General features: G+C 37.9%; 1 protein-coding gene across 2 annotated transcripts in view; it reads right to left on the bottom strand.

The window, feature by feature from the left end:
* Positions 1 to 7,242: 7,242 nt before the first annotated feature.
* ube2h (ubiquitin-conjugating enzyme E2H) overlaps positions 7,243 to 25,548 on the bottom strand; it is a 33,440-nt gene continuing 15,134 nt past the window's right edge. Inside the window, exons 2-8 of one of the 2 annotated variants that reach the window (XR_013816447.1) lie at positions 18,217 to 18,293; positions 17,242 to 17,316; positions 16,677 to 16,716; positions 15,772 to 15,824; positions 12,571 to 12,699; positions 10,484 to 10,699; positions 7,262 to 8,070 (exon numbers count right to left, since the gene is read on the bottom strand). Coding sequence is in view for 1 of the 2 variants with exons in the window: in XM_079816392.1 (XP_079672518.1) it covers positions 10,575 to 10,699; positions 12,571 to 12,699; positions 15,772 to 15,824; positions 16,677 to 16,716; positions 17,242 to 17,316; positions 18,217 to 18,293 (499 nt within the window). In the remaining variant the exon portion in view is untranslated. Of the gene's footprint in view, positions 10,700 to 12,570; positions 12,700 to 15,771; positions 15,825 to 16,676; positions 16,717 to 17,241; positions 17,317 to 18,216; positions 18,294 to 25,548 lie in introns of both variants that reach the window. The other variant, XM_079816392.1, reaches the window with a different exon arrangement.

Genomic DNA, 25,548 nt, shown 5'->3' with positions numbered 1-25,548 from the left:
ATCATCCAGATGGCCAGTAATGAACAGGCATTCAAACGCACCATTTCATCTGCTCTATATGCCTTCAGGCCCTACCAGCTACACGAGCATCCTTTTACATAACCCTCTTCCTCAGTTAGCAGCCTGAATCCATCATTGTGCTCTGCATGTTGCTTGAATATTAAAAAAAAAAATTGTATCCCATAATCATAAATAAGACCGTCTAAAGTCTTTTTAATTCTGATTATTTCTAATCTATGTGTAAATAGTCATTTCTAATCTAGGTTTAGGCCTGCATGTGCCCCAGTATCAACTACTTATAGGTCTAGGACAAAATTGTAGCAGTCTAAAAATAAAATGATCTTAAGTTAAACTGATATAAAAGGTTACCCAATGCAGGCGTCATCACAGACAGTATCCCTCCATCCTGGAAGACATCAGGACGTCTTTAGAGCAGCCGCAGTGCAGTCGGTGCATCACAGTGGCTGGAAGCGAGGCTGTCCTCCATTGGGTCGTTCTGCATATATATATACTGGTCCAGGTTACCCACAACCCCCGAGTCCACTTACCTGCTGTTGATAGTTGAAGCCTATACTGACACCTAAGTGGAAAAAAAAACGCTCTATATTTTTAAATTATGCCAGTGGTGTTAGTCTGGCGGCTCTGGTTACATCTATTCAAACCGAATAGCCAGAGTGAAACCTATCCCAAGGGCTCTTTGTTGACCAGTCAGCCCTGGTTGAGTCCTCCCCTCACCCGTCCACTCTTCATTCATCTGATTAACTTCTGGAAAAGTCGAAACACGAGCCGCGGATCACCTGTATGAGGGAAGCTGAGTGAAGCTGTTGAATTTTTAAAATAGTCATTTCGTTGCAAGCTACCTGTCGGTCCATATGACGTTTAGAGCCCTCCCCACCTGCCAGGACGGGTATCGGGTGTAATCGGGCACTCTTCTGGCACTACTGACGCCCTCATCGAATGATACATGATACGGGCCCAAGGAACAAAAAGCGATTACAGATGACCAGCGGAGCATTTGATGTATTGACAAACGTCTATCCACTGCATACCTCGTCTGTTATATAATATATCAAATATTATATACTTACAAGTATGACACACTTATGACTATATAGAGTGTCACCAACAGTTTTGTGGTTCAAATTTTGTTTTAGTTAGGAATTATTATAAGAGATTGTAATTATTCATAAAGAGTATAGAAGAGACTAATTATTTTGCATTCTGAGTGCTTAGTGTATTTGAAGGGTAGCATTACCTTGAATAATAAAGGAATGTGTTTTTGGAAAGGAGTTTAAGCCTTTGTTCTTGGGTTTGAACAGAATCATTAAATCCCTTAAAATAAGAAAATAATATAAAATACGTAGTAATATAAGAAAGTAAAATAAGAAAATAATACATTTGTCTTACTTTCTTTCTAAATTTGTAAATATATATTTAAATTACATTATTTTTGTATAAGTATTATTAAAATATTATTTATTTATACATTTTTAGGAATTTCTACAATTCAGTTCATGATATTAACAATATCAAAATAGCTGCTACATTTTAGTATTTCTTTTCTATTCATTTTTAATACTGAATTTTTTTTTTTGTAATGCTAAATCCAGGTGTTATTTACTATAAACTGGTTTATTATAAACTATAAATAGTTTAATATAAACTATTTAATATATTTACTTATTTACTATAAAATATAAAAGAGATATGATTTTATATATATATATATATATATATATATATATATATATATATATATATATATATATATATATATATATATATATATATATATATATACATATACATATACATATATATATATACATTTACATTATATATATATATATAATTAATAATAATGTTATATTATATAATATAGTTATTATAATATATAATAATGTTTATATAATATATAATAATTAATAATATAATATATAATAATGTTTTGAGCAAATTCACAATTAAAATATAAAAAGAGAAAAAAACAACTGAAGACAATATTAACATTTTCTTGGAAGCAAAAGATGTAAACGATTTGTGTTGCTCATAATTTAGTCACTTATTTGTAAATGAATAAATGTAATGATATTTCACAGCATATCCTAAAAGCTTTAAAACAAGCTGCAAAGACACAGGACGATGTTACTACAGTGCAGACTGTCAAAAAGCTCATTTTTATCATACTAGTGGGGATGATGGTTTGAGACTATATTGAGATGCTGTTAATAGACTGCATTGGGGCGTAATTAATTTTCCTCTGATATCGTGTGTTTCCGCTCTAAATGGAAAGAAGCATTTCAGATAATCAAGGAAGAAAAGAAAAAATACTGTTAGGAAACTTGGTATAAAAATCTGCTCATGCTATTTGATTGTACACAGATTAATAAAATACAATAATAATATGAATATATTTAAATAATAATACTAATACCAATAAAATAGTAATTTTGTTCAGGCATGGAGGTTTATATCATCCAGTGTGTCATCACCTTACCATCAGCAACATTTGACTAAGTTGGCATTATCAGTCACCATGGAGACGGGGAGTCAGAGCATCTGCCATTTGTGTCTTTGTCTGAGGCGTTTTTAATCAGACGGTCATCCATTAATAACGGAGTTGGGCTGGTTCAGTAACCGAGTCCTCGACATGAGAGACGCTCAGCCGGTCAAGATCCACCGTCTCACATGTCAGCATCAGGATGCCATTTCACAGGAGACGCACTCTGATATGAAAAGAAAATAAGGCAATAGTTTAGCTTATGGTACAAAGATGCATTCATATCAACCATCTTGCCATATGATACTTTGGTAGGACATATTATGATTCTGGGTGTACCCAGCTAACAAAAATATGTTCTAAGAACATTCAGCTAACGTTCACATTAAGTTAATTGGTTTTGGCTATGCGAACTGTAAGGGAGCATTCCATTTGATCATTTTGCAAACGTTCTGGAAACGTTACATTTTAATGTCCTCTGCATGTTCTGAAACAAATAGCTAGTACATAAAAAAAATGTATACATAAAATGTTTTGAGAACATTATTAAAGACCAGATAATTCTGAGCAAACGTTCTATTAATGTTCCTGGAAGAACATTTGTTCATAACTTTGAGAGAACCTTGCCAGAACATTCAGAGAACGTTCCCGGTTTGCCGATTATCTGCCAACTCATGTACTGATTTGAGTTCAAAAGTGCAGAGTGTGATTACAGGGATGGATATCAACTGCCGCATCATTCTTATCAGTACAAAGCTGCAGTCCTGTTAAAGATAAACAATATTTGCCATTCATTCTGAAGCACTTTCAACCCCATTTTTTTCTATATCTTTCCATAATTTCATTTTTATGCGCATGCCATCAATCAGATTGTTGCGAAAACAAATCCCAACACATTACCTCTAAGCCCTTTAGTACGAAATTGTTTTAAGTGAAAATGATGGAGACATTAACGAATATGAAAGAGTATCAAGCTTCTCCTGTGAGTTCGCTGAACCACAGGGACTGGTCACATGACGGCAAAGCTCTGATTCCGGCCAATCACGGCGGCAGTCTGGGGCTGGGCATTACGTCATGCAGGCCTGTAGCCCTCTTGACCATCGCACTGCAGATAAAGGCCTCTAAATATTTCATTGAGGAGCTCATGTTTCTCCATCATTGGAGGAGGTCAGGTCTTTGGAAAGAAGCGGAATACGCACTGCCCCATTTCTGTCTGAACTCGATGTCTTTTTCTCCTTGACTACATATAGACTCTCACTCAGAGGAAATATTAATGGGGGGACGAACTGGTGTAGGCTACTGGAGTTATAACGGGGTAAAACAGATGTATTTAAAGGTCAGAGGAACAGAAAAAGGGAAAGGAGGGGGAAATCTGAGGGAGAGTAATAGCATACTGTTTGTATTCATTTTTTTTAATTCAATCGCTCCTAAAGCATGAAAGAACAAGTGAGGACAGACTGCTGCGTGACAGAGACGTTTGGTTGAAAAGATTAATTTGCCTTATGTTACTAAATTGTTTCCTCCCTTGCAAAACGAGAGTGAGAGAGTCGCCCCTTGCAGGCCATTAATGGCACCACATTTGGATTAGGATTCTATTTTGTGGAGCTCATGGTCATGGGGCACCTGCTGGACAATGTTGAATTCTGCACATTAAACTGGAAACATACACAGATCAGGCATAACATTATGACATGTGAAGTGAATAACACTGATTATCTCTACATCACGGCACGTGTTAGTGGGTGGGATATATTAGGCAGCAAGTGAACATTTTGTCCACAAAGTTGATGTGTTAGAAGCAGGAAAAATGGGCAAGTGTAAGGATTTGAGCAAGTTTGGCAAGGGCCAGATTGTGATGGCTAGATGACTTGGTCAGAGCATCTCCAAAACTGCAGCTCTTGTGGGGTGTTCCCGGTCTGCAGTGGTCAGTATCTAACAAAAGTGGTCCAAGGAAGGAACAGTGGTGAACCGGTGACAGGGTGATGGGCGGCCAAGGCTCATTGATGCACGTGGGGAGTGAAGGCTGGGCCGTGTGGTCCGATCAAACAGACGAGTTACTGTAGCTCAAACTGTTCAAGAAGTTAATGCTGGTTCTGATAGAAAGGTGTCAGAATACACAGTGCATCGCAGTTTGTTGCGTATGGGGCTGCATAGCCGCAGACCAGTCAGGGTGCCCATGCTGACCCCTGTCCGCCATCGAAAGTGACAACAGTGGGCACGTGAACATCAGAACTGGGCTGGTCTGATGAATCACGTTATCTGTTACATCATGTGGATGGCCGGGTGTGTTGGTTGCTTACCTAGGGAACACATGGCACCAGGATGCAATGCTTTTGGGCTTTGACATGTACCACCTACCTAAGGATTGTTGCAGACTATGTACACCCTTTCATGGAAATGGTATCCCCTGGTGGCTGTGGCCTCTTTCAGCAGATAATGCGCCCTGCCACAAAGCAAAAATGCTTCAGGAATGGTTTGAGGAGCACAATGAGTTTGAGGTGTTGACTTGGCCTCCAAATTCCCCAGATCTCAATCCAATCGAGCATCTGTGGGATGTGCTGAATAAACAAGTCCGATCCATGGAGGCCCCACCTCACAACTTACAGGACTTAAAGGATCTGCTGCTAACATCTTGGTGCCAGATACCACAGCACACCTTCAGGGGTCTATGGAGTCCATGCCTTGACGGATCAGGGCTGTTTTGGCAGCAAAGGGGGGACCAACACAATATTAGGATTATATATTCAATTCAATTCAATTCAATAAAATTCATAGGAATATTAGGTCATAATGTTATGCATGATCGGTTTATATACAGTCGTGGTAATTATTGGAACCCTGGGTAAATATGAACAAAGAAGCCTGTGAAAATAAATCTGCATTGTTTTTGATTAAAATATAACATTTTGGGAAAAAACTTTTTTTTTCCAAAACACATTGGACACAATTATTGGCACCATTTTTTATTCAATACTTTTTGCAACGTCCTTTCCCCAAGATAACAGCTCTGATTCGTCTTCTATAATGCCTGATAGGTTTGGAGAACACCTGACAAGAGATGAGAGACTCCCAGATCCATGTTGGTGCTTGTTCTCTTCAGTCCACCCCACTAATTTTCTATAGGGTTCAGGTCAGGGGACTGGGATGGCCATGGCAGAAGCTTCATTTTGTGTTCAGTGACACATTTGTGTGTTGATTTTGATGTTTGTTTTGGATCGTTGTCCAGATGGAAGATCCAACCACGGACCATTTTAAGATTTCTAGCAGAAGCGGTCAGGTTTTGATTTTTAGATAGAATCTGTGATACCATATCTGAACAAGATGTGCAGGACCTTCAGCAGAAAAATAGGCCCACAATTTCAAAGATTCCCCTCCTGTTTGAAGTTCCAGTTGTGTCTGACAAATGAATATAACAACTTTTATTGGAGTTTGTTTTTGGACGAGAGCAGAGGATTTTTCTTGAAACCACATGTGGTGATGTAGGTGCTGTTTGATATTTTGACATGGCTGGACTTCTTTCATGCTCCTAGTCACCCTGGTGTGCTAAAAAAGTGTAAATATGAATGGGAATATACAGATATATTTTACTCATTAGAATTTCTAGAGGTGCCAATAATGGTGGCCAATGTGTTTTGGGGGAAAAATTCATGCAATTTTTGTTTTACTTCAATGAAAGGTTAGATTTTAGGCTTTGTGGTGTTCTTGCAACTGTTTTAAAATAAATATTAGATAATGGACTTTAATGGATATTATTCCCCTCTTGTCCACTTTTGTAACATGTCTGCCATCTGGTGGTGGTACACAGTAACAACATCATAAAGTAAAGGATAAGGCTGAGGGAATTTGTGTATTGTCACTTTAAACAAGCAGCCCTAGAGGCTTCACAATTTTCCCGTTTGTCAAATAAAAATGTTGGCTGGTATTCAAAATATATTTCGATATTTTCAATATACACTCAAATTTAGAGGAATATCTTTTGGGTCATTCAGAATCATTTCAACTCTGTAACGTTTAAAATGAGTTGTAATGTAAGTAAGTTAGCCTATTTCTATAAAAGAGCATAGAAGAAATTTTGCTCTGGTCAAACTCGTCGAGTGACTGAACGTTAGTTAATTCGTTGTGATGTTTTATTTAAAATATATATATTATCATGTTGATTTCTGTATTGTATGAAACATTTTTAGAGTAAAACAAACCGACAAATACAGAAAATCATAAAATTCATACAACTGATTATACTTACGGTTGTTTGCGCTGTAGTTTTCGCGCCAGAAACATGTCACTTCCTGTGGAAGATGATGTAAGGGACTGTCTTTTATCATTAAAGGAATATGTACAAAACTTTTTTTTTTTTTTTAGGAATATGTACAAAACAATAACAGGGTAGAAAAACAATGCAGGAAAGTGCCAATTAAATACAATTATTTTTATCATTTCTTATTTTTACGTTTTATTGTTTCTTAATAAACAAATGTTATTTAAATAATTTTAAAATATTTTATTCAAAATATTTTTGTTGCGTTCATAATACATTTCCATTTTTGGTTAGAAGTGAACAAGAACTTGACTAAAGAAACTCTAAAGAAATTTAGAATTATTTAAAATTCACCTCATGCTCATTTAATTGTGATATTAAAAAAAATTGTGCCATGTTAATTCTTTAACATTTCACCCAATATATTAAAATATACATGAGGGGCACTAAAATTCTCTGAATGAAAACAACGACCCATGTTGAAGAAAGAAACAAAGCAGTTTGTACACATATTTAATATTTTATTAAAAAAGAAGTTATTACAGTTTACTGTACACAGCTATTTAAGAGATTATAATCCTATAGATAAAGAGCATTTGTCCTTTGTGACAGGCATGCCCACTTCACAATGCAAAAGAAAAAAAAAAAAGAATGGCAAAAATAGAGTAAGATTAATGGTTAAGGAAATAAAAGGGGCAAATTACCATAATACCAGGGATTTAAAAAAAAAGGTGTAGAAGAAAATAAAACAGTGTATTTTTCTTTTTTAAATCAGCGTATCACACACTAGGTACTAGATACAGATACTATTTTAAAAGAAAATCCATGCTGTGTGCCCACATAAGCCCCATGTCTGAGCACCCTCTTGAAGCACAGGTATAAAGGACTAAAGGAGTGGACAGCCAGGACTCAACTAGACTGGACTCTACACCGGACGCATGCAAAGTGCACTGGAGAGCTCGTGAACACAAATGCAAGAGACGCGATGCCATTGGCCGAGACCGCCAGCAGGTGGAGCCTCTGAGGCCACGGCAGCAGCCGGAAGACAGATCTCTTCTTCCTTTCTCTCTCTTTCTCTCTCTCAGGCAGGCAAACAAACAGCTGGAGACCACGACATTAAAAACTGCTGTCCCCTGGATGTGTATGTGTGCGATGTTTGTGCGTGTGTATAAGCACTGGGGGCTTATGGGTGCCAAACACAAAGGACACACTGTAATTATTTATTCCACCCCACCCACTAAACAACTAAAAAAAAAACCTCCCTTCATTCCCAAACACCTTTTCAGCACATATTACCTGCTCCAGATGTATGCCTCTGTTATTGTCATGAGGGGGAAAAAAATAGGAATCCAAAAATTAGTAAATAAATTCACCAAAAAAATCTGAATAATTTCTAATTATATTGGAAGCACACTTATACATGTTTATTCGAGATTCTCAGATTCTTTAGTCATTTTACTCTTTGACATGACAGTTAAAAACAAAGGAAAAATATATATATTTTTAAACTAAATCTCCACATTTTGCCTCTGAAATTAAAGTCCAGCGATCAAAAAAAAAATGAAGCAGAAATGAAATAGAGAAGCTGAGTCTGTCGTGTTTGTCAGGGTGTGTGTTGTTTGGCATGGCAAAATGTTTGCCATGGCAACCAAACCACAGCATTTTCTTCCATACATGTCTGAAAGACGTGAAACAAAGGCCTCTCTAAACATATGCCATCTCTCTCCTTGCGACTATTATAACTTCCTCTCAATACAATACTGCATAAAAGTGATGTTTTTTCTTTGTTTTCTTGAATATATGAACCCCTATCCACAGATTTAGACTCAAAAATGTTCAACTGAGACTTTTTTTTCTTCTTCCATTGCACAATTTGGCCAATTCTTGACTCGGGCTAAAACAAGGTCAAATGCTTTGCCCAGTTAATTAGAAATGAAAAACAGGAAAGAACATTTAAAAAAAAAAAAGCCATGGGATAAATATAGGCAGCTCTGGATCGATCGCGCGAGCCGAACTAAAACACCTCCCCTAATGCCATTCCGCTGGGGTCGACGTCTGTTTCGGAAACGTCATACGCTACACTTCAACCCCGTTTCATTTACATTTTGGACGATGAATGAATCTGCAAGTGCATTCAGAATGCGAGATTTATGAGAATACTGCAAAACACACACGCACACACACACAAACTAAATCTGGTTCTTCATGTTACCAACATGCCACTGATGATATCTGCAGATGTTGAAATTCAAAAGCTCTTTGTACAGAAGATATCTGCCCGTTTCCACACCGTCGCGGCGAAACCCCACCTCAGCATTAGTGAATGTTACTCGGCCTTCTCCTAAAACCACAAGTAGTTCCGAGGCAGATCTTTCCAAATGGGATCCTTCGAATAATATCTGTATTCGGACAAGCGGGTTACGTAACCTAAATCCATATGAACAACTATTTTTGATTTCACCACCCAGTAAAACTAACTAGATCTACATGAGGTCAAACAACAGCTATCATAGTTATGCACAAGCAATAGGAAAAGATGATGAACTCTACAAATGTTAGTAAAAGTGTTTTTTTTTGTCTCTTTTCTCTGTAAGGTTTCTTCTAGGCTAGACCAACAAAGTCCTACACGACTCCACTTCCGCATCATACAACAAATGTACAAAAAAGATGCTCGTAAATAGGGAGAGGGAGCGAGACAGAAAGAGGAAAAAGACAAACACTCTGTGCATACAATGTTGGTACAAAATAAACGATTTGTGCTCCGTAAAGCAGGACAGTCACTTCCTGGTCGTTTTGTGAAGGTCACTGTGGAAGGTCGCACAGCGTAGAGCCACGTTTTGTGGTGTGGGACTTCCACAACGAGGGAACAAAAGCCAGAAACATCGAGCTAGTGGAAAAGTTGAGCTTCGGTGTGCTAGCCTCTACATCTACATCCTCTTTAAAAAGACGCTTGAGGAACTTAAAGGGAGTCGTACTGATATTTTCCGCTGGCGCTGTATCGTGGGCTTGATTGGTGAGCAGAATGTGTGCGACGTTCTGTAAAATCCTGATGATTGCTTTAACGTACAGCGTGGAAACTTCCCCTCAAGGTGAGACCCAAATAAAAAGGAGAAAGGAGAAATTCCTCTCTTGAGCGTTTCTATCTTAAAACAGCTGTTTAAAGAGAATACAAACAAAGGGGAAAAAAAACCAGGGAAGCAACGATAATTCAAAATGACTTGCGCTGGGATGATCGAACAGCATCGATCGAACCGCCGAGGTGGAGGGAAGTAATGAGGCAAAACGTGTCCGATCCAACTGCGACAACTCCACCTGAAGACAGTCCTTGCAAAAGGTCTAAGCTGAGGGGATTCATACATCAGAGCATCACGGACACAACTCTCAGTACGTTAGTAACATCACAAGGGCACCCCCGGTTAAATACGGCCTCTGTCCGGCTGGTCTGCGTCGGAAAAGGTGGATTAGGGAGGCGATGACATGCATTCCAGCTACGCAGCTACCAACATGGAATCAAGGGAAGGGGGGGGACACTACAAGCCTTTCTTTTGTTGGGGCGTCGGAGAGAGCGAGTGAGAGAGTGAAAGAGAGAAAAAAAACCGAGGGGAAAAAACAACCACCAAGAAGTAGAGATAGAACACCTAGAGAGTGTGCCGTATTCATCGTCAACGCTAGATATCCATAAAAATCCTGGTTTAGTAATAATAACGATAAAAAAAAAAAAAAATCACCTTGTTTAAATATGAATCTTTTATAGTCTGCTTCGCATGGTTAGGAAATAATATAGTCTCTGTGGTAAAGGGGAGAAACTGTCGCCCTTAACTACAACTCCATGTCCTGAGCTTCGTCCTCTGAAAAGTCAGACATGGAGCTTTCTGAAGAGGAGTCGCCCGCTCCTTCCTCCTGCTCCTTCAGAGCCTCCTCTGTTGCATATTTCTGGATGTATTCTGAATAGAAACAGAGATGGATGGGGAAAACATATAGTCAGACAGAAAGCAAATACTTCACTACAAAACAAAATATCATTTTATAAAATAATGGAGTTTGTTACACTTTTGTATCACTAAATTAACATATATATATATATATATACACACACACACACACACACACACAAAGTTGCATTCACACTATTGTTCAAAAGCTTGGGCATTTTTTTAAATGTTTTTGAAAGAAGTATCTTATGCTCACCAAGGCTGTATTTATTTGATCAAAAACACAGTAAAAACAGTAATATTGTGAAATATTAATACAATTTAACAGTTTTCTATTTTAAAATATTTTAAAATGTGATTTATTCCTGTGATGGCAAAGCTGAATTTTCAGCATCATTACTCTTCAGTGATTTGATGCTCAAGAAACATTTTGTATCATCAATGTTAAAAACAGTTGTGCTGCTTAATTGTTTCATGATTCTTGATGAATAGAAAGTTCAAAAGAACATCATTTATTTGAAATAGATATATTTTGTAACACTAAAAATAAATGTCTTTACTGTAACATTTGATGAAATTTAAAGGCACATTTTCCAACTCCCCTAGAGTTCAACAGTTGAGTTTTACTGTTTTCGAATCCATTCAGCGAACTCCGGGTCTGGCGGTAGCACTTTTAGCATAGCTTAGCATAGATCATTGAATCTGATTTGACCGTTAGCGTCTCGCTCAAAAATGACCAAAGACTTTCGATATTTTTCCTAATTGAAACTTGACTCTTCTGTAGTTACATCGTGTACTAAGACCAACAGAAAATGAAAAGTTGCAATTTTCTACGCCGATATGGCTAGGAACTATACTCTCATTCCTGCGTAATATCGTAAATATCATTGCGCCACTGCATCCATGGTACGGCAGCAAAGTTCCTTGATTATTATTATTGATTAGAGTATAGTTCCTAGCCGTATCGGCCTAGAAAATCACAACTTTTCATTTTCTGTTGGTCTTAGTACACGATGTAACTAAGTGAGATGCTAACGGTTTAATCAGATTTAATGATCTATGCTAAGCTATGCTAAAACGGTAAAACTCAACTGTTTAACTCTAGGGGAGTTGGAAAATGAGCCTATTTTTTTAAAAAAGTGGAGTGTTCCTTTAATTGAATAAAAGTAACAATTATTTTTTTTTCAAAAATCTTATTGACCCTAAACTTTTTTTTAACTGTAGTGAATTTTTTCCAAAACATTTTACAATATAAAAATATGCCACACAGGGGTACACCCATTAACATTTTTGAGTGACAATACAAACAAATACAAGACAAGAAAGAGTCACAAAACTAACATTCATGCTTTTGGGAACTCAATTTGCCTAATGAAAATAATGGGGCAAAAATCACATTAAAATAACAAAATGTATGTCTGCAATTTGGCCTGTTTCCTTATGTCATTGCAAATAAAACAATTGACTCCAAGCACAACTATGCATATGCTTAAAAAAGTTGAAACAATATTTGAATAAAGTTTTTTTTGGTAACTGCATTCACTTCTACTTCATACTTCTCATTTGAATGAAGATCAGGCAGGGATCAAGCTGAGCAAGGTAAAGCATTACTCACAGGGTGCTGTTTGTATACTACACGTTTCCGCAAATAATGTCAGTCATCCGCACGTATAGAAAATTTGAATACTGTACAGATCTTAATATTTTTGCAGTATGTTGCTAGGATACTATTCCAAACATATACCTTAAGCACATACATTTTTCAGAGCAGAAGACATTGTAAAGTGGTGATGTGAAACATGGCGACAGATACAAAAAAACCAGAGGCCAGATGGAGGTTAAACCAAGAGAACAAGTCAAACGACAGCTATTCTCCAAATCACCTTTGATTTTCTGTTTGTAGTCCTCTGGCCGGTGCAAGTACATGGCTGCCGCATCCCCGTTCAGAGGGTCAATGGGGTTCGGGTAGGCCAGTAACTGTGGCAAGAACGACTCGAAGATATTGGTGAGATCTGTGAGGAGATAGAAGTAGAGCCTTTAATACGGGAGCAGAGCAAAAGTCTTATGTTATGAGCCCTACATGCAGCACAAAATGGAGGATTTGTGGTGAGTGACATGATTATGGCCTAATCTCCCTTTCAGTGTGGGGGCTGTAGACATAGATCTCTCTCTCTCTCTCTCTCTCTCTCTCTCTTTCTATCCTTCTCCTATTCTCTCATAGCCAGTGCTGTACATTCTAGCTGTCAATATTATACAAACACAAACGTGGACAATGACATAAAGCAGCTGAGTATATATATATATATATATATATAAATAATCCAAACACAGGACAATGTACAGTCAGCCGGTCATTATCACAAAATAAAGCCTGGGCCGATCAAGAGGCGCTTATTGAAATTAAATTAAATTAAATTTGAGTTGAGAAAAAGAGGGCCACAAAGCGATGCTTTGGTACCAGATTCAATAAATAAAGAAATTTTAAAAAATTATAGCAGGCTTTCTATAGTATCCATAAAATGAAAAACCTTTTGAGTACATTTAAACATATAGGCGGAAAATGTAGAGCCAAATTAATTAAATTAATAAGTAAAATAATGTAATAATAACCGACTTATTTTAGTATCTACTGTACAAAGTAGCGAATCAATGAAGCACTTAATTGAGAAATAATGGAAGTCTACATGCCATTAAACTTGATAATATTTATATTAACAATAAACGTTTGTAATAAAGCAGTGTGTTAAATAGCATGTTTGTTGTGCTGTGGTATTGAAACGGTTATTGAGAATCGTAAAATGTCACTACTGAAACATGACCACTCTCCTTATGATAAAACTATTTGAACACAGAATGCAGAATAACATCAACCAACATTAGGTTGCAAACAACTTAAAGGGTTGTCATTAATTACTTACCCCCATGTCGTTCGACACCCGTAAGACAATGTTCATCTTCGGAACACAAATTAAGATATTTTTGTTGAAATCAGATGGCTCAGAAAGGCCTCCATTGGCAGCAATGACATTTCCTCTCTCAAGACCCTTGAAAGGTACTAAAGACGTCGTTACAAAGTCCATCTCACTACAGTGGTTCTACAATAATTTTATGAAGCGTCGAGAATCGTTTTTGTGCGCAAAAAACAAAACAAAATACAACTTTATTCAACAAGTGCTTGTCTTCTGTCTAGGCCTCTGACGTGGAGCTCACGAAGCACCACGGCGCATGTGCGAGAATAGAGCCGGCGTTCTGCCACATGACCCGGAAGCGAAGAGCTTTGTTTAGAAGCAGAGGAAGACGCGACGTATCTAAGCTGTTGAATTCTACATTGATCGTGCTTTAGGTCTTGACGTAGTGGTCAAAATGGGGCTAAACTGTGCATTTCCTGGATGCCCGAACGCCGATGCTACGTCATATTCTCACGCATGCGTCGTGGTGCTTCGTGAGTTCACGTCAGAGGCCCAGACGGAAGACAAGCACTTATTGAATAAAGTCGTTATTTTGTTTAGTTTTTTGCGCACAAAAACTAATTCTCATCGCTTCATAAAATTATTGTAGAACCACTGTAGTGAGATGGACTTTGTAACGACGTCTTTAGTACCTTTTATGGGTCTTGTGAGTGCAAAATACATTGCTGCTAATGGGGGCCTTTCGGAGCCATCGGATTTCAACTCAAATATCTTAATTTGTGTTTTGAAGATGAACAAAAGGTCTTACGGGTGTCAAACAACATGAGGGTAAGTAATTAATTACAGAATTTTCATTTTTGGGTGAACTAACCCTTTACCTACACTAGTATCAAATGAAAATGACAATTTTCTTCAAACTGTTACTTGATTTATTACATTATTATAAAGACATAAATGGAGAGACAGCTGCAAAAAGACAGACAACGGCATTGTGAATTGCTGGCGGGAATGGGCCGTTTAAGTGTGGTTGTTAGGTGAGCTGGTGCTGTTTTCTGACCTTGCAGGTATTAGCTCATTCAGAGAGGTTAAGAGGATTACTGTGCACCACAGTACTGTCTAAGGGACCGGAGACTTTATTCTACTCCTCAAGTAACATCAATGCAAGCTATAGCTTTTCCTGAGCATTTATTCTTAAAGGGTAACTAAACCCTAAACCAACTTTTTTTAGTTAATGATCTGTAATACTGGGGCTTTATTAATGCTGTTCATTGATTCGAGTAAATGTTTTGACATTTGAGTATAAAGTGTTTTAATTCTATAAAATATGGTGTAAAACCGCCAAAGTGCTGCCCTCTTCAGGTTGAACGGTGGCTACTGCAGTTGAGTTTTCCTATTGGACGTTGTGGTACATCGTGACGTAGGATGGTACCTCCAACGGCTCACTATCCGCGCCCCTGGCGCGAGCTCACCACGCCCTCAGAAATGTTTCCCCCAATCACACGATGAGAACGGCTTTACTCCAGTATGAACTGTCATATTACATGAAGTGGAAACATTATGAATGAAACTGACTTGACACTTGCTTTAACATTGTATTGAAGAAAATACGGTTAAATAATGCAGTTGTCAGTACACGTCTGGCTTTTCTTGCGATATTATTGCCGCCCGTCATCTGTACAGATAATTTTCATACATGAGACGCGCTTTCAAACCCTGACACGCCAGTGATTGCCGCGGACGCAGATAGATTAGGTCAGTTCTCTTGCGCGGCTGCTTCACTAGCATCGTCGGCATCGGGAGTTAACGCAGTTTGAGCAGCGGCTCGCATTGATAAGGCTCCGGGTTTATGTCTACAGACAATCCACCCTCCTCCCCTTCAGGTGAAGGTAGGAGAAATGACCGCTCTGTTGCAAAGCTGGCGTCACTCCAGTCATTCTCCATCTTTGCGACTCGCGAGTCTGACAGCTGTCAATCAACCCGTCACTGCGGGTCTCAGGTGCACGCCCTCCGCTCAGCCCCGCCCTCGGTTCGTCCCCTCTGTGTCCGCCGGGCTCTGCCCACTTTTACAGCATTTTTTGAAAATTGCCAGTGGGTGGAGTTAAGCTCTGAGCAGGGGTTTAGTTACCCTTTAATATGCATGAAAGCAGACACATAAGCGAGATCGCATATACATACCGTAAAGAGCGGTCCATGTCTGGTTGATCACATCTAAACACACGGTCCCTGACCTGGACAAAGAATAACAGTCTTGGCATTAGAGTAGAGGCGATGACCAAAATGAATATCATTATACTGTGATCACTTATTTATATAGCGCTTTATACAATACAGATTATTTCAAAGCAGCTTTACAAGTGATAGCATCACATTGTTTACTTCCACTTCTCCATTCCAGAATGTCTCTTGACTTTGAGCTCACTTGACTTTGAGCTCAGTATGAATAGCATTTTTCTTCGCGCTGTCATATCGCTCTTGGTGTGAATACACATTTAAATAAGTCACCCAGAATGAAAAAAAAAAAAAAATGTATTGCTAAAAACCAGTGTCATCTACAACAAAAAATTATTGTTTTCGGTAATTGAAATCAAATAAAATATTAGATGAAAAACGTAAAAAAAAAATTTTCCATGGCTATGAAAAGTTATTCAAAAATTATTCAAACTTAATCTAATATAAAAAGCTATATATATATTTTTATTTTTAAACATGAATAAAAATGACAAAAGCACATAAAATTCCTGAAACTTAAATTAAAATGAAAACTGCAAATGTTCAAATAAATGCTAATAAAAACTAAAAAAAAACTAAAATACTTCTGAAAAAAAATTGCATGACTTAAAATATGTGAACTGAGGACTGGAAAGGAGGATTTAAGAAAATATTTTATGGCTTTGAAAGACTGCTTAAGTCTTTGGCACTACTTTTATAACACTTTTGGTCCTTTTTGGAGCTTGTTGGTGGCTGATCACTGTAAGTTTTGAATATATGGGAAAGAGCAATGCAAACATTATTAAAAATATCTCCTTTTGCGTTTCACAGAAGTAACCCAAAAAATTCAGACTCAGAGTAAAGAGACTTACGCTTCATCGATGTTCGGATGAAAAATCTTATTCATAAATCCTGCAGGGAGATGGAAAAAGAAAGAAAGAAAGAAGAAATGAGATCATAGATAGAAATAACAGCATTTGATTGCATGTGTTTCCTTAAATTTTTTTTAACTAATTACATAGCATATATATTATTTATGACTATTTCCCCAATTCAAATTACTTTATTGTGTATTCATTATATAAGTAAATAAATATTATTCAAATAAATTAATACATTTGGGGAGAGGGGATGTGGTTTAATTATAAAAAAATGATATCATAAATATAAAACAAATATGAATGGTCTTAAAATGGTATTACATCCAAATAACAGCATTTGACTGCACAACACTGGCGGTTCCTAACCTTTCTTCACCACACCATCTTTACAGACCATTAAATATGACATCACATGGATGTAATGTGCTTTTTCCACCTTACACACCTCAAGAGTGACTCGAATGCACTCCTACCCATCATTTCACAACCACACCAATGTGTGTGGCTTTGAAGAGCACTCAGCCGATAATGCCTTTTTGAGATAGTAATACTGTACCTATAGAGGGAGATTTGAAGGGGTATTTGTCTGGAAGATCTACTCGCACCTTCCATACGCCCCCTTCATACGGTGCTGACAGGAAACACAGAAAGAGACATGACTATTTAAGAAAGATCTCCTCTAGCATGTAACACAGGCTATGAAAAGACGAGCAGTTTGCTTATAATGTAAACTCTAAATGACTAACCATGGAGGTCTTTGTATTCGAAAGTGACGGTGTGTGGGTGTAACTGAAATACTTAATAGATAATTATGAATTATTTGTGTAATGACACGTGTGGGTGTGTACACATGTGGACAGGGAAGCCTTGCTGTTGGCCTCGTGTGATATGAGGTATGGTGCAACGTGTGCTCACTCCAAGAATAGCCTTCTGCAATCTGACCCTTGTGGCCACAGGCTCAAACTCCGAAAGGTAAAGCCTAGCCGCAGAGGTCACGGATAAGACCTGCTCCAACCTCTCAAAGTGGAGAGAGGGAGGAAAGATCATTTAACAGAAGATGATATGACAATTAAAAAGGGTCACGAGATGTTCTCTGAGTAAACAATGACGGCATGTCCCAAATCAAAAGTTGTGTAAGATAGGCATGTTTAAATATGCAAAAGTGTCATCATTGCTTCACGTGATAGCAAGGTAAAGAAATCGCACAAGACTGTGCTTGTCACGAAACCTGTCAAGGACATGTCTGGGTTATATTTCGCTCCACCCCAAAAAAAGTAGTAAGTAATTACTGTAATGATACAGACTCAATCTTATGATTTTTTTGCATTATTATTTTACTTAATCATTTATTTGTATTTAGCATATTATTGAATAATTCCCCCAATTTTTATCTTATTTGTCATGAACATTGTGTAATAAATGTAAAAATGTCTTAAAATGCCAATTTTCCTTTGATTTTGGTGTGAAATGTGACCCGGAAATGTTGTTTTCATAATATCCGTCTATGTAAACAATTTAAAAACAGACTTACTTCCTTGTGGTCCATAAAACTTCACTACAAATTCGTTGAGTCCACTCAGGATTGTGACTTCATGTTTACTCTCGATGCTAAATGAAATCTGTTAAGGCAAATTCAAAAGCTTTGATACAAATGGTAAGCAATTAACAAAAGCAAAATCATTCGCAATTAATGTATAGGAAATACTTCATAAAAATAGCACATGGGAAATGTTGAATGATATTTAATCAGGATGAAATGAGACCGACTCGTCATCCACATTAAATGAACAACCTCAGGTTGAAAGAAAATACTGGAGGCACTAAAATGACCTTTCAACTTACAAAAAGAGCAGATCAATCTCACAAACCAAGTTCTCTGACCATCAATAATTATCAAGAGGTTCAGCTCAGCAGATCGGATAGCAAAAACACAATCCGTGGGTCTGACCCACACCTCTCTGACTGATGCATACAGGGCAACTCAATACCACACTCCCGTCATTAGCTATGGTTGTCAGGCTGTCACTTCTCATATTGCTGGCGCTGAGAGCAGCAGTCAGACCCTCGCTGAGCAAGACAATACACGCTCACCACCACACCAAGACCATGAAGGAGACCCGACGCTCTCAAAAACTAACACCGAGTCTGCCATCTCGGCTTGAACACAACATGCATCCAAAACACAGCTCTCAAGCAGACTTTGCCATTGTCATTATTCATATTTTGATGATGCTATCATGCGTGTCATGTGTCAGCTGTTGTGTAGGCTGCACTGTGACTCAAACCATAAACTCACACTGCCCAGACTGGCTCATGAAGGCAAACATGTTTACGCTCTGTTGGAACCGTGATGTGTCCTGTGACTTGCGCGAGAGTTTAACCAGTTGAGTGCTTGTCTCAAGGGTGCCCGTATCAAATGATGATTCTCGGCGGGAAACAGAGCTGTCAATTTCAAGCGGTCGCCCTAAAACATCTGGTGCGAAAGACAGCGCGGCTCCCGGGAGAGGTGTGGAAGCTGCACTCTTTCCGCTTATGGTTCATTGTGGCTTTTCAATGACACGGTCTCAAGTTGCATGAAGCTCCGAATGGCTGTAATTACGCAGAGATTTATCCCTAAAAAACCGACATTGTGGAGCCGGTGAATTTTATACAACAAAAGGGTCAAGAATCATTTTCAATAATCAATCATTTAAATACAAAAAGTATAAAAACAGAGGAGCAGAACTGAAGATCTATTCATGAATGGAATTTTGTCAAACCTGTATGACTTTTTTTCTTCTGCTGAAAATATTTTTTTAAGGATGTTGGTAACCAAAGAGTTCTCAAAATATATGATTTTATGTTTCACAGAAGACAGAAGGCCATACAGGTTTGGAAAATGAATAAATAATGAGGACATAAATGACAGATTTTCATTTTGGGTGAACTTTTTACATTTAAAAACAGTAAATACAACAGTAAAACAATAAATAATTAGTTATTGAATATTCCAGTGACTTTTTTTTTTTTTTTCATCTACAAATATTTAACTCTAAATAAATTGTAAAAAGTAAAATAAAAATGTGTAATATTTACATGTGCGCAAATGTATGTGCATGTATAAAATGTGCATATTTATGATTTTGTCATATTTTTGTTACTATTACATTTTATTCATTTGCACATTTTAAATGTAATTTATGTACATATTTTAATATTTGTAATATTTTTTTTTTTCAATTAATAAACTATTAATTAAATCCCTAATTTTTTTAAATGGCACTCCAAATCTTCCACAATGATACGAGGGAAACAGATTGAGACAGGGTGAGTGTGACAGAGACCGATAGTGTTTACTGTTTTAAGACACCAGCTGGCTTCTTCATCAGTTGTAGCTGTAAGCAGCTGTGGTCACCAAGGGGTTAAACATCATGGGTTTATTTTAGACGGTGAAGCATCTGCAGAGGCTGAGAGAATAGTGGAAATACCCAGGAAGAGTGCAATTCTGCACAATGTTTTCTTGCTTTTACACTCACTGATTCAAATCTGAAGAATGTAGCACCATCATTAGTAGCTTATTCCCAATGAACACAGAGACTCGGAACACACACGATCCTGAAGAACAACCTTGATTTTTCATATGCTTTTTTTTCTTTTACACATGAGATCAGAATCCATTCAGGAAGGAATGCTGCTGACAGCCCGTACAGGTCAGTCTCGAATAGGCTCGTGAGACAAAAAAGAAAGGGGAGTGTGTGTAGCTTCAGCAGACCTGTTAAAGAATCTGTGCCCATTGCTGTGATCATGAGACCTCCAGTAGAGAAGCACCACGCTGAGCTGTCTGGCTGTGTCCAATGACACGTGGGACTACTTTTCGCCTGTATATTAAGCCTCTTTTGGATGGACACAAAAGCAATTGCTCATGCATGTACAGGCAAATACACACACACACACACACACACACACACTTGAAATACTGAAGCCTGGAGGCTGCAGGGATTTTTCTCTATTCCTCATGCCTTTGAGGCTGTTTTGATGCCTGTTTCCCCTCATCTTAAAGACTACACATGAAGAGATGGATTCATACTAGCATGGGAAGAAAATACAGGTCATTTTCCTCTCCACCTTCTTGCTTTGAAAGATATTCACCAGCACGGTGGACTCGAAATCTCTCTTAATTTGTACACAAAGATAATTCAATAGTCCTCCATCAATTCTTCGGCAGAACTGAAGGCACGCGTTTCTCCTCTGAGGCATCGGTGACACAGATTTAAAATAGATCGCTATTAATTGTCCATAAAATCCTTTACACATTAAGGAAATAGTTCCAATGATAGTCAAGTCATTCCAATGATATATGATTTTTTTGTTTTTTGTCATTGTGGAACACAAAAGGAGATATTCAGCAAATTGTCCAAGCTGCCCTTTTCCCTACAACAACAAAAAAAAGGCAATTTTGACTCCATAAAGTTTCAAAGAGGAAAAAAACCCCACAGTAGTCCACAGCTTTGATTAAGGAACAAATACAAATTTGTCATTATTCACCACAAATTTCACTCTCAAATTTAATTTGCACTTCCATATATTCAAATTATGCAAAACACCACTGATTCTTGTGCGTTATAACCGATCGCAACCGATTAACTCCAGTCGGCTCAACTCCATCCGGCTGCTGACAAAGCAAACCAAATGTGTTCTCTTCTCACAAGACACTGCCTTGACACCCACCTGTTTTCATCCCTCACACCGCTCCCTCCCCCTTCAATGGATTTGTATGGATTACGCCATAATCTACAGCAGACCCTTGGGCCAATGTTCCTTTACGCACACATATAATCTAATCACACATTCAAAAGACTGATCAATAACCTCACTCAGAAATATCTGACACATTTAAGGAACAAGAGCAAGCACCAATAGGATTAGCGTTCATGTTCATTGAAACAACACGTGCTTAGACATGGATTCCTACCAGCTGTTGTGTGGTTGGTTGCACAATGCCGTCTTATGCACAGATGATTACGAGTGTTTATAAACCTGTGTGAACGAACAGGTCCAGACAAGCATGTGTATGGTTATATGATCTTAAAGAAAAGCTATCTTGTTGCGCTTTGCCCTTTGGGTTAAAAAGAAAAAAGGATGTTTTTGTAAATGGTCATCACACATGCGGTAGAAATGCAGTGAGGTTTCACCTTCTTTTAGAAGTCTTTTGTGAGAAAAGAACGTCCTAGCCTGGGCAGACAAATAAGAGCGTGGAATTTATGCAAAAAAAAATAACTTTCTATGCAGTGAGAGCTATTTTGGTAATTTTGGCGTGTTGACAGATAAATGAAAAAAGTACTTAGGGATTCCATCTGCACTATTTTTGACATTTTATTTATGTACAGCACCAGATGGACATCTTTGGGCATTTACTGTGCGTCACTGTTTATATGTGAAGTTCAAACTGAGCATCAGAATGGGGAAGAAAATGTGATTTAAGTGACTTTGAATGTAGCATGGTTGTTGGTGCCAGACGGGCTGGGCTGCGTTTCCCAAAAGCATTGTAAGCCTAAGTTGATCGTGAAACAACTGCCACCAATGGTCTCTACGAGGCTTACAATGCTTTTGGGAAACGCAGCCCAGGTCTGAGTATTTAAGAAACTGCTTATCTACTGGGAACCATTTCTAGGGTTTACAGAGAACGATCTGAAAAAGAGAAAATATCCAATGAGCGTCAGTTCTGTGGGCGAAAATGCCTTGTTGATGCCAGAGGTCAGAGGAGAATGGCCAGATAACAAAAATAACTACTCGTTACAACCGAGGTATGCAGAAGAGCATTTCTAAACACATAACACATCGAACCTTGATGCAGATGGGCTACAGCAGACCACACAGGTGGCACTCCGGTCAGCGGAGAACAGGAAACTGAAGCTAGAATTCACATAGGCTCACCAAAATTAGACAATTGCAGATTGGAAATATGTTGCCTGGTCTAATGAATCTCGATGTCTGCTGTGACATTCAGATGGTAGGGTCAGAATTTGGCGTAAACAACAGCGTGGATCCATCTTGCCTTGTATTAACGGTTACTTTCAGCAGGATAATGCATCATGGTCACAAAGCTCAAATAATCTCAAACTGGTTTCTTGAACATGACAATGAGTTCACTAAACTCAAATAGTCTACAGTCACTAGATCTCAAACCAGCACCTTTGGGATGTGGTAGAACGGGATATTCACATCATAGATGTGCAGTCGACAAATCTGCAATAACTGTGTGATGCTATCATGTCGATATGGACCAAAATCTCTGGGGAATGTTTCCAGCACCTTGTTAAATCTATGCAATGAAGAATTAAGGCCCACCCAGAACTAGCAACGTGTACCTAATAAAGTGGCCGGTGAGTGTAATATAATTTGAAGCTACTTTTAATTTTTCTCTTGTAGGTGCATTTCTCTGTGTGATTCTCAAGAATGAAGAGTGACATGAGTGACAGGAACTAAAATCAGATAAATGCACAGATATGCAGGTAAAGTGTGTTCTCAGTCTTTTTATTAGTACCAGTGAAGTCGGCGGCCACCGTGGTGAATCACAGCATGAGTCACAGGTTACAATTACAATTAAATCTGTCTCTTGTGCAAAAGACGCAAACACAATAGCCAGGTTTGCCCCCTCCCTGCAGGAGCAAATCCCTCCTGTTCATTCTGGATTGCTAAGGATGAAAACAGCAGGCAGACATCAACTGCCAAGGCACAACAGCGTAGCAGCGTGTTTTTGTCCTGAGACGCATTCATTCATTATTACAGACAAACACAGAGAGGAGGGAATCTTGTTCTTTGACACCTAATGCTAACGGTTGGCCTTGGGGTGCAGGCAAAATATTTACCCACTGCCAACAGGGTGGAAAACACTGTCTGCTTGTTAGCACAGCATTACTTACAGATGATTAAAGACAATACATCACCATTCTACCACAGGCCAGTTCAGTTAATGTAAGAGTGTCTGTGTGAGAGCTTTGTGGTCTAAAATATTTATGTTTATGCCAAGGGCTAAGGACATTCTGTAATCTACTCAGACCCCTCAGTCAAATAAGTTTTGGTTGGGGAAAAAAAAAAAAACTGTTGGAGCTTGTGGTGCAAATCTAACAGAATACACACTAAATTGTGCTAACTATTTTTATTTAAACCTCATATTAAAAGGTGCAATTGAGCTCTAAATGTGACCACCCGAGCACAAATCAACAACTTTAGCTAGATTCTGAAGAAAATGTAAGTGGTGGTCGCATACAAGGCGTTATTGGTGGTTGCTACATAGTTCCTAACCAGCTGAAGTCAAAAGAGTCCAGCTTAAAGTCCCTAAATATGGATTATTGAATTAATTAGCTTCAATGCAAATCAATGGGATTTTCTCCAGACCTTTTATCGTTTTGATAAGTAGGCGATTTAAAAGAGAGAATTTTTTTTTTTTTTGGCAATTTCAATCTAATAGCACACCTCTCGTTGCGGTTACGCCCAATGAGTGGCAGCATTGGTTTTCAACGTGAAAAACACACAAAACACAGCTAAAATGGGAAAGAGCTTTGAGATTGACTGTACAAATAGGTTTGACAAGAAATCTGAGGTATATTTTTACAGACTGCCGAAAGCTACAGAAAAGAAAAGAAAATGGATCGCTGCAATTCACAGAAACAACTGGACTCCAGGCAGTGAAACGTGGATTTGCAGTTATCATTTTGTGTCAATATGTTGAATTTTGGGGTAAAATCATACCCTATAGCCTATATTGTATTGACAACTCATCAGTTAAATATTTACCATCTTATATTCTGCATGATTTGATTTTTTTAAATAAGCACTGACAAAATTAATATAAAAGTGATCACCTGGATTTAGACCTACCTATATTGTATTTATTTAAAGCAATCACAGGGAAATTTGCTTTAAGTATTTCCCCGGTGTTGAAATTAGGCTCATTTAAAATGTCAGGAAACATGATTCCTGGCTTCATGTCAATATCCATGGTTCACTGGATGTTGGGTAAGTTGTAAGGAATACTATATATGGAGTCCAAACTTTAGTTTAAACTGACAATCGTTTGTTTTACTCGCGTTTTTGCAGTTTCCCCTCATGCAGTCATGCAGCAGCTCTTTTGCCACCCATTCCAGCTGAGGGGGCGTGTTCTGGTGTGAAAGTGATGTCAATGCATACCCTCTATAAGTTAAGATAAAGTATTTGAGAAATCAAGAAGAAGAAAAAAATTGTGTACTTATGAGAGGACTACTAATTTCCTAATCTCATAAAAAAAAATGATGTAAATGCACTAATACATTTATTTTCTAATTAGAAAACTTGCAGGTAAACAGCTAAATAACATTAGATAACGGTTATTAGCTACATTCTACCTTGCGTGGCATGTTTACCAGCAACTTCTCCTCTATGCTATTCACAGCTCAAACAGAAGTCAGTTTTAAAACAAGCAGCTTTCTGTTGGTCAACTTGAACTGTGAAATATGTGAAGCATGCATTACAACATATTTTGCCCTCGGGCAAAATTTCTAAGATTTCAATTGAAATGACTGGATTTATTCCGCACAATTTCACAAAACAAAATGAAAATGAGACTTCACCTTTTTGGGTTTCCAAAAGCCTATACTATCACTAATTAACAACAGCTCTCACTAGAGGAAAATGATAATGAAGGGAAAAAAACACTTAATCTATTGATAAAACAAACTTTTTTACTTTTAAATTTTTACTTTCAGAATTGGCAGGAAGATTCTCTCTCTCTCTCTCTCTCTCTCTCTGTAATGCATTCACAAGCACACAGTTGGGCAGATGAAAGACAGGAAGTGTGGCAGTTTTTAGTCTGCACGACTCGAAGAGGAAGTACATGGGTTCACTG

Source organism: Gobio gobio (genome assembly GCF_949357685.1).
Source record: "Gobio gobio genome assembly, chromosome: 5".
NCBI classification, from domain to species: Eukaryota; Metazoa; Chordata; class Actinopteri; order Cypriniformes; family Gobionidae; genus Gobio; species Gobio gobio.
Note: the sequence above shows the minus strand (reverse complement) of the source record. Positions and strands in the feature narration are given on the sequence as shown.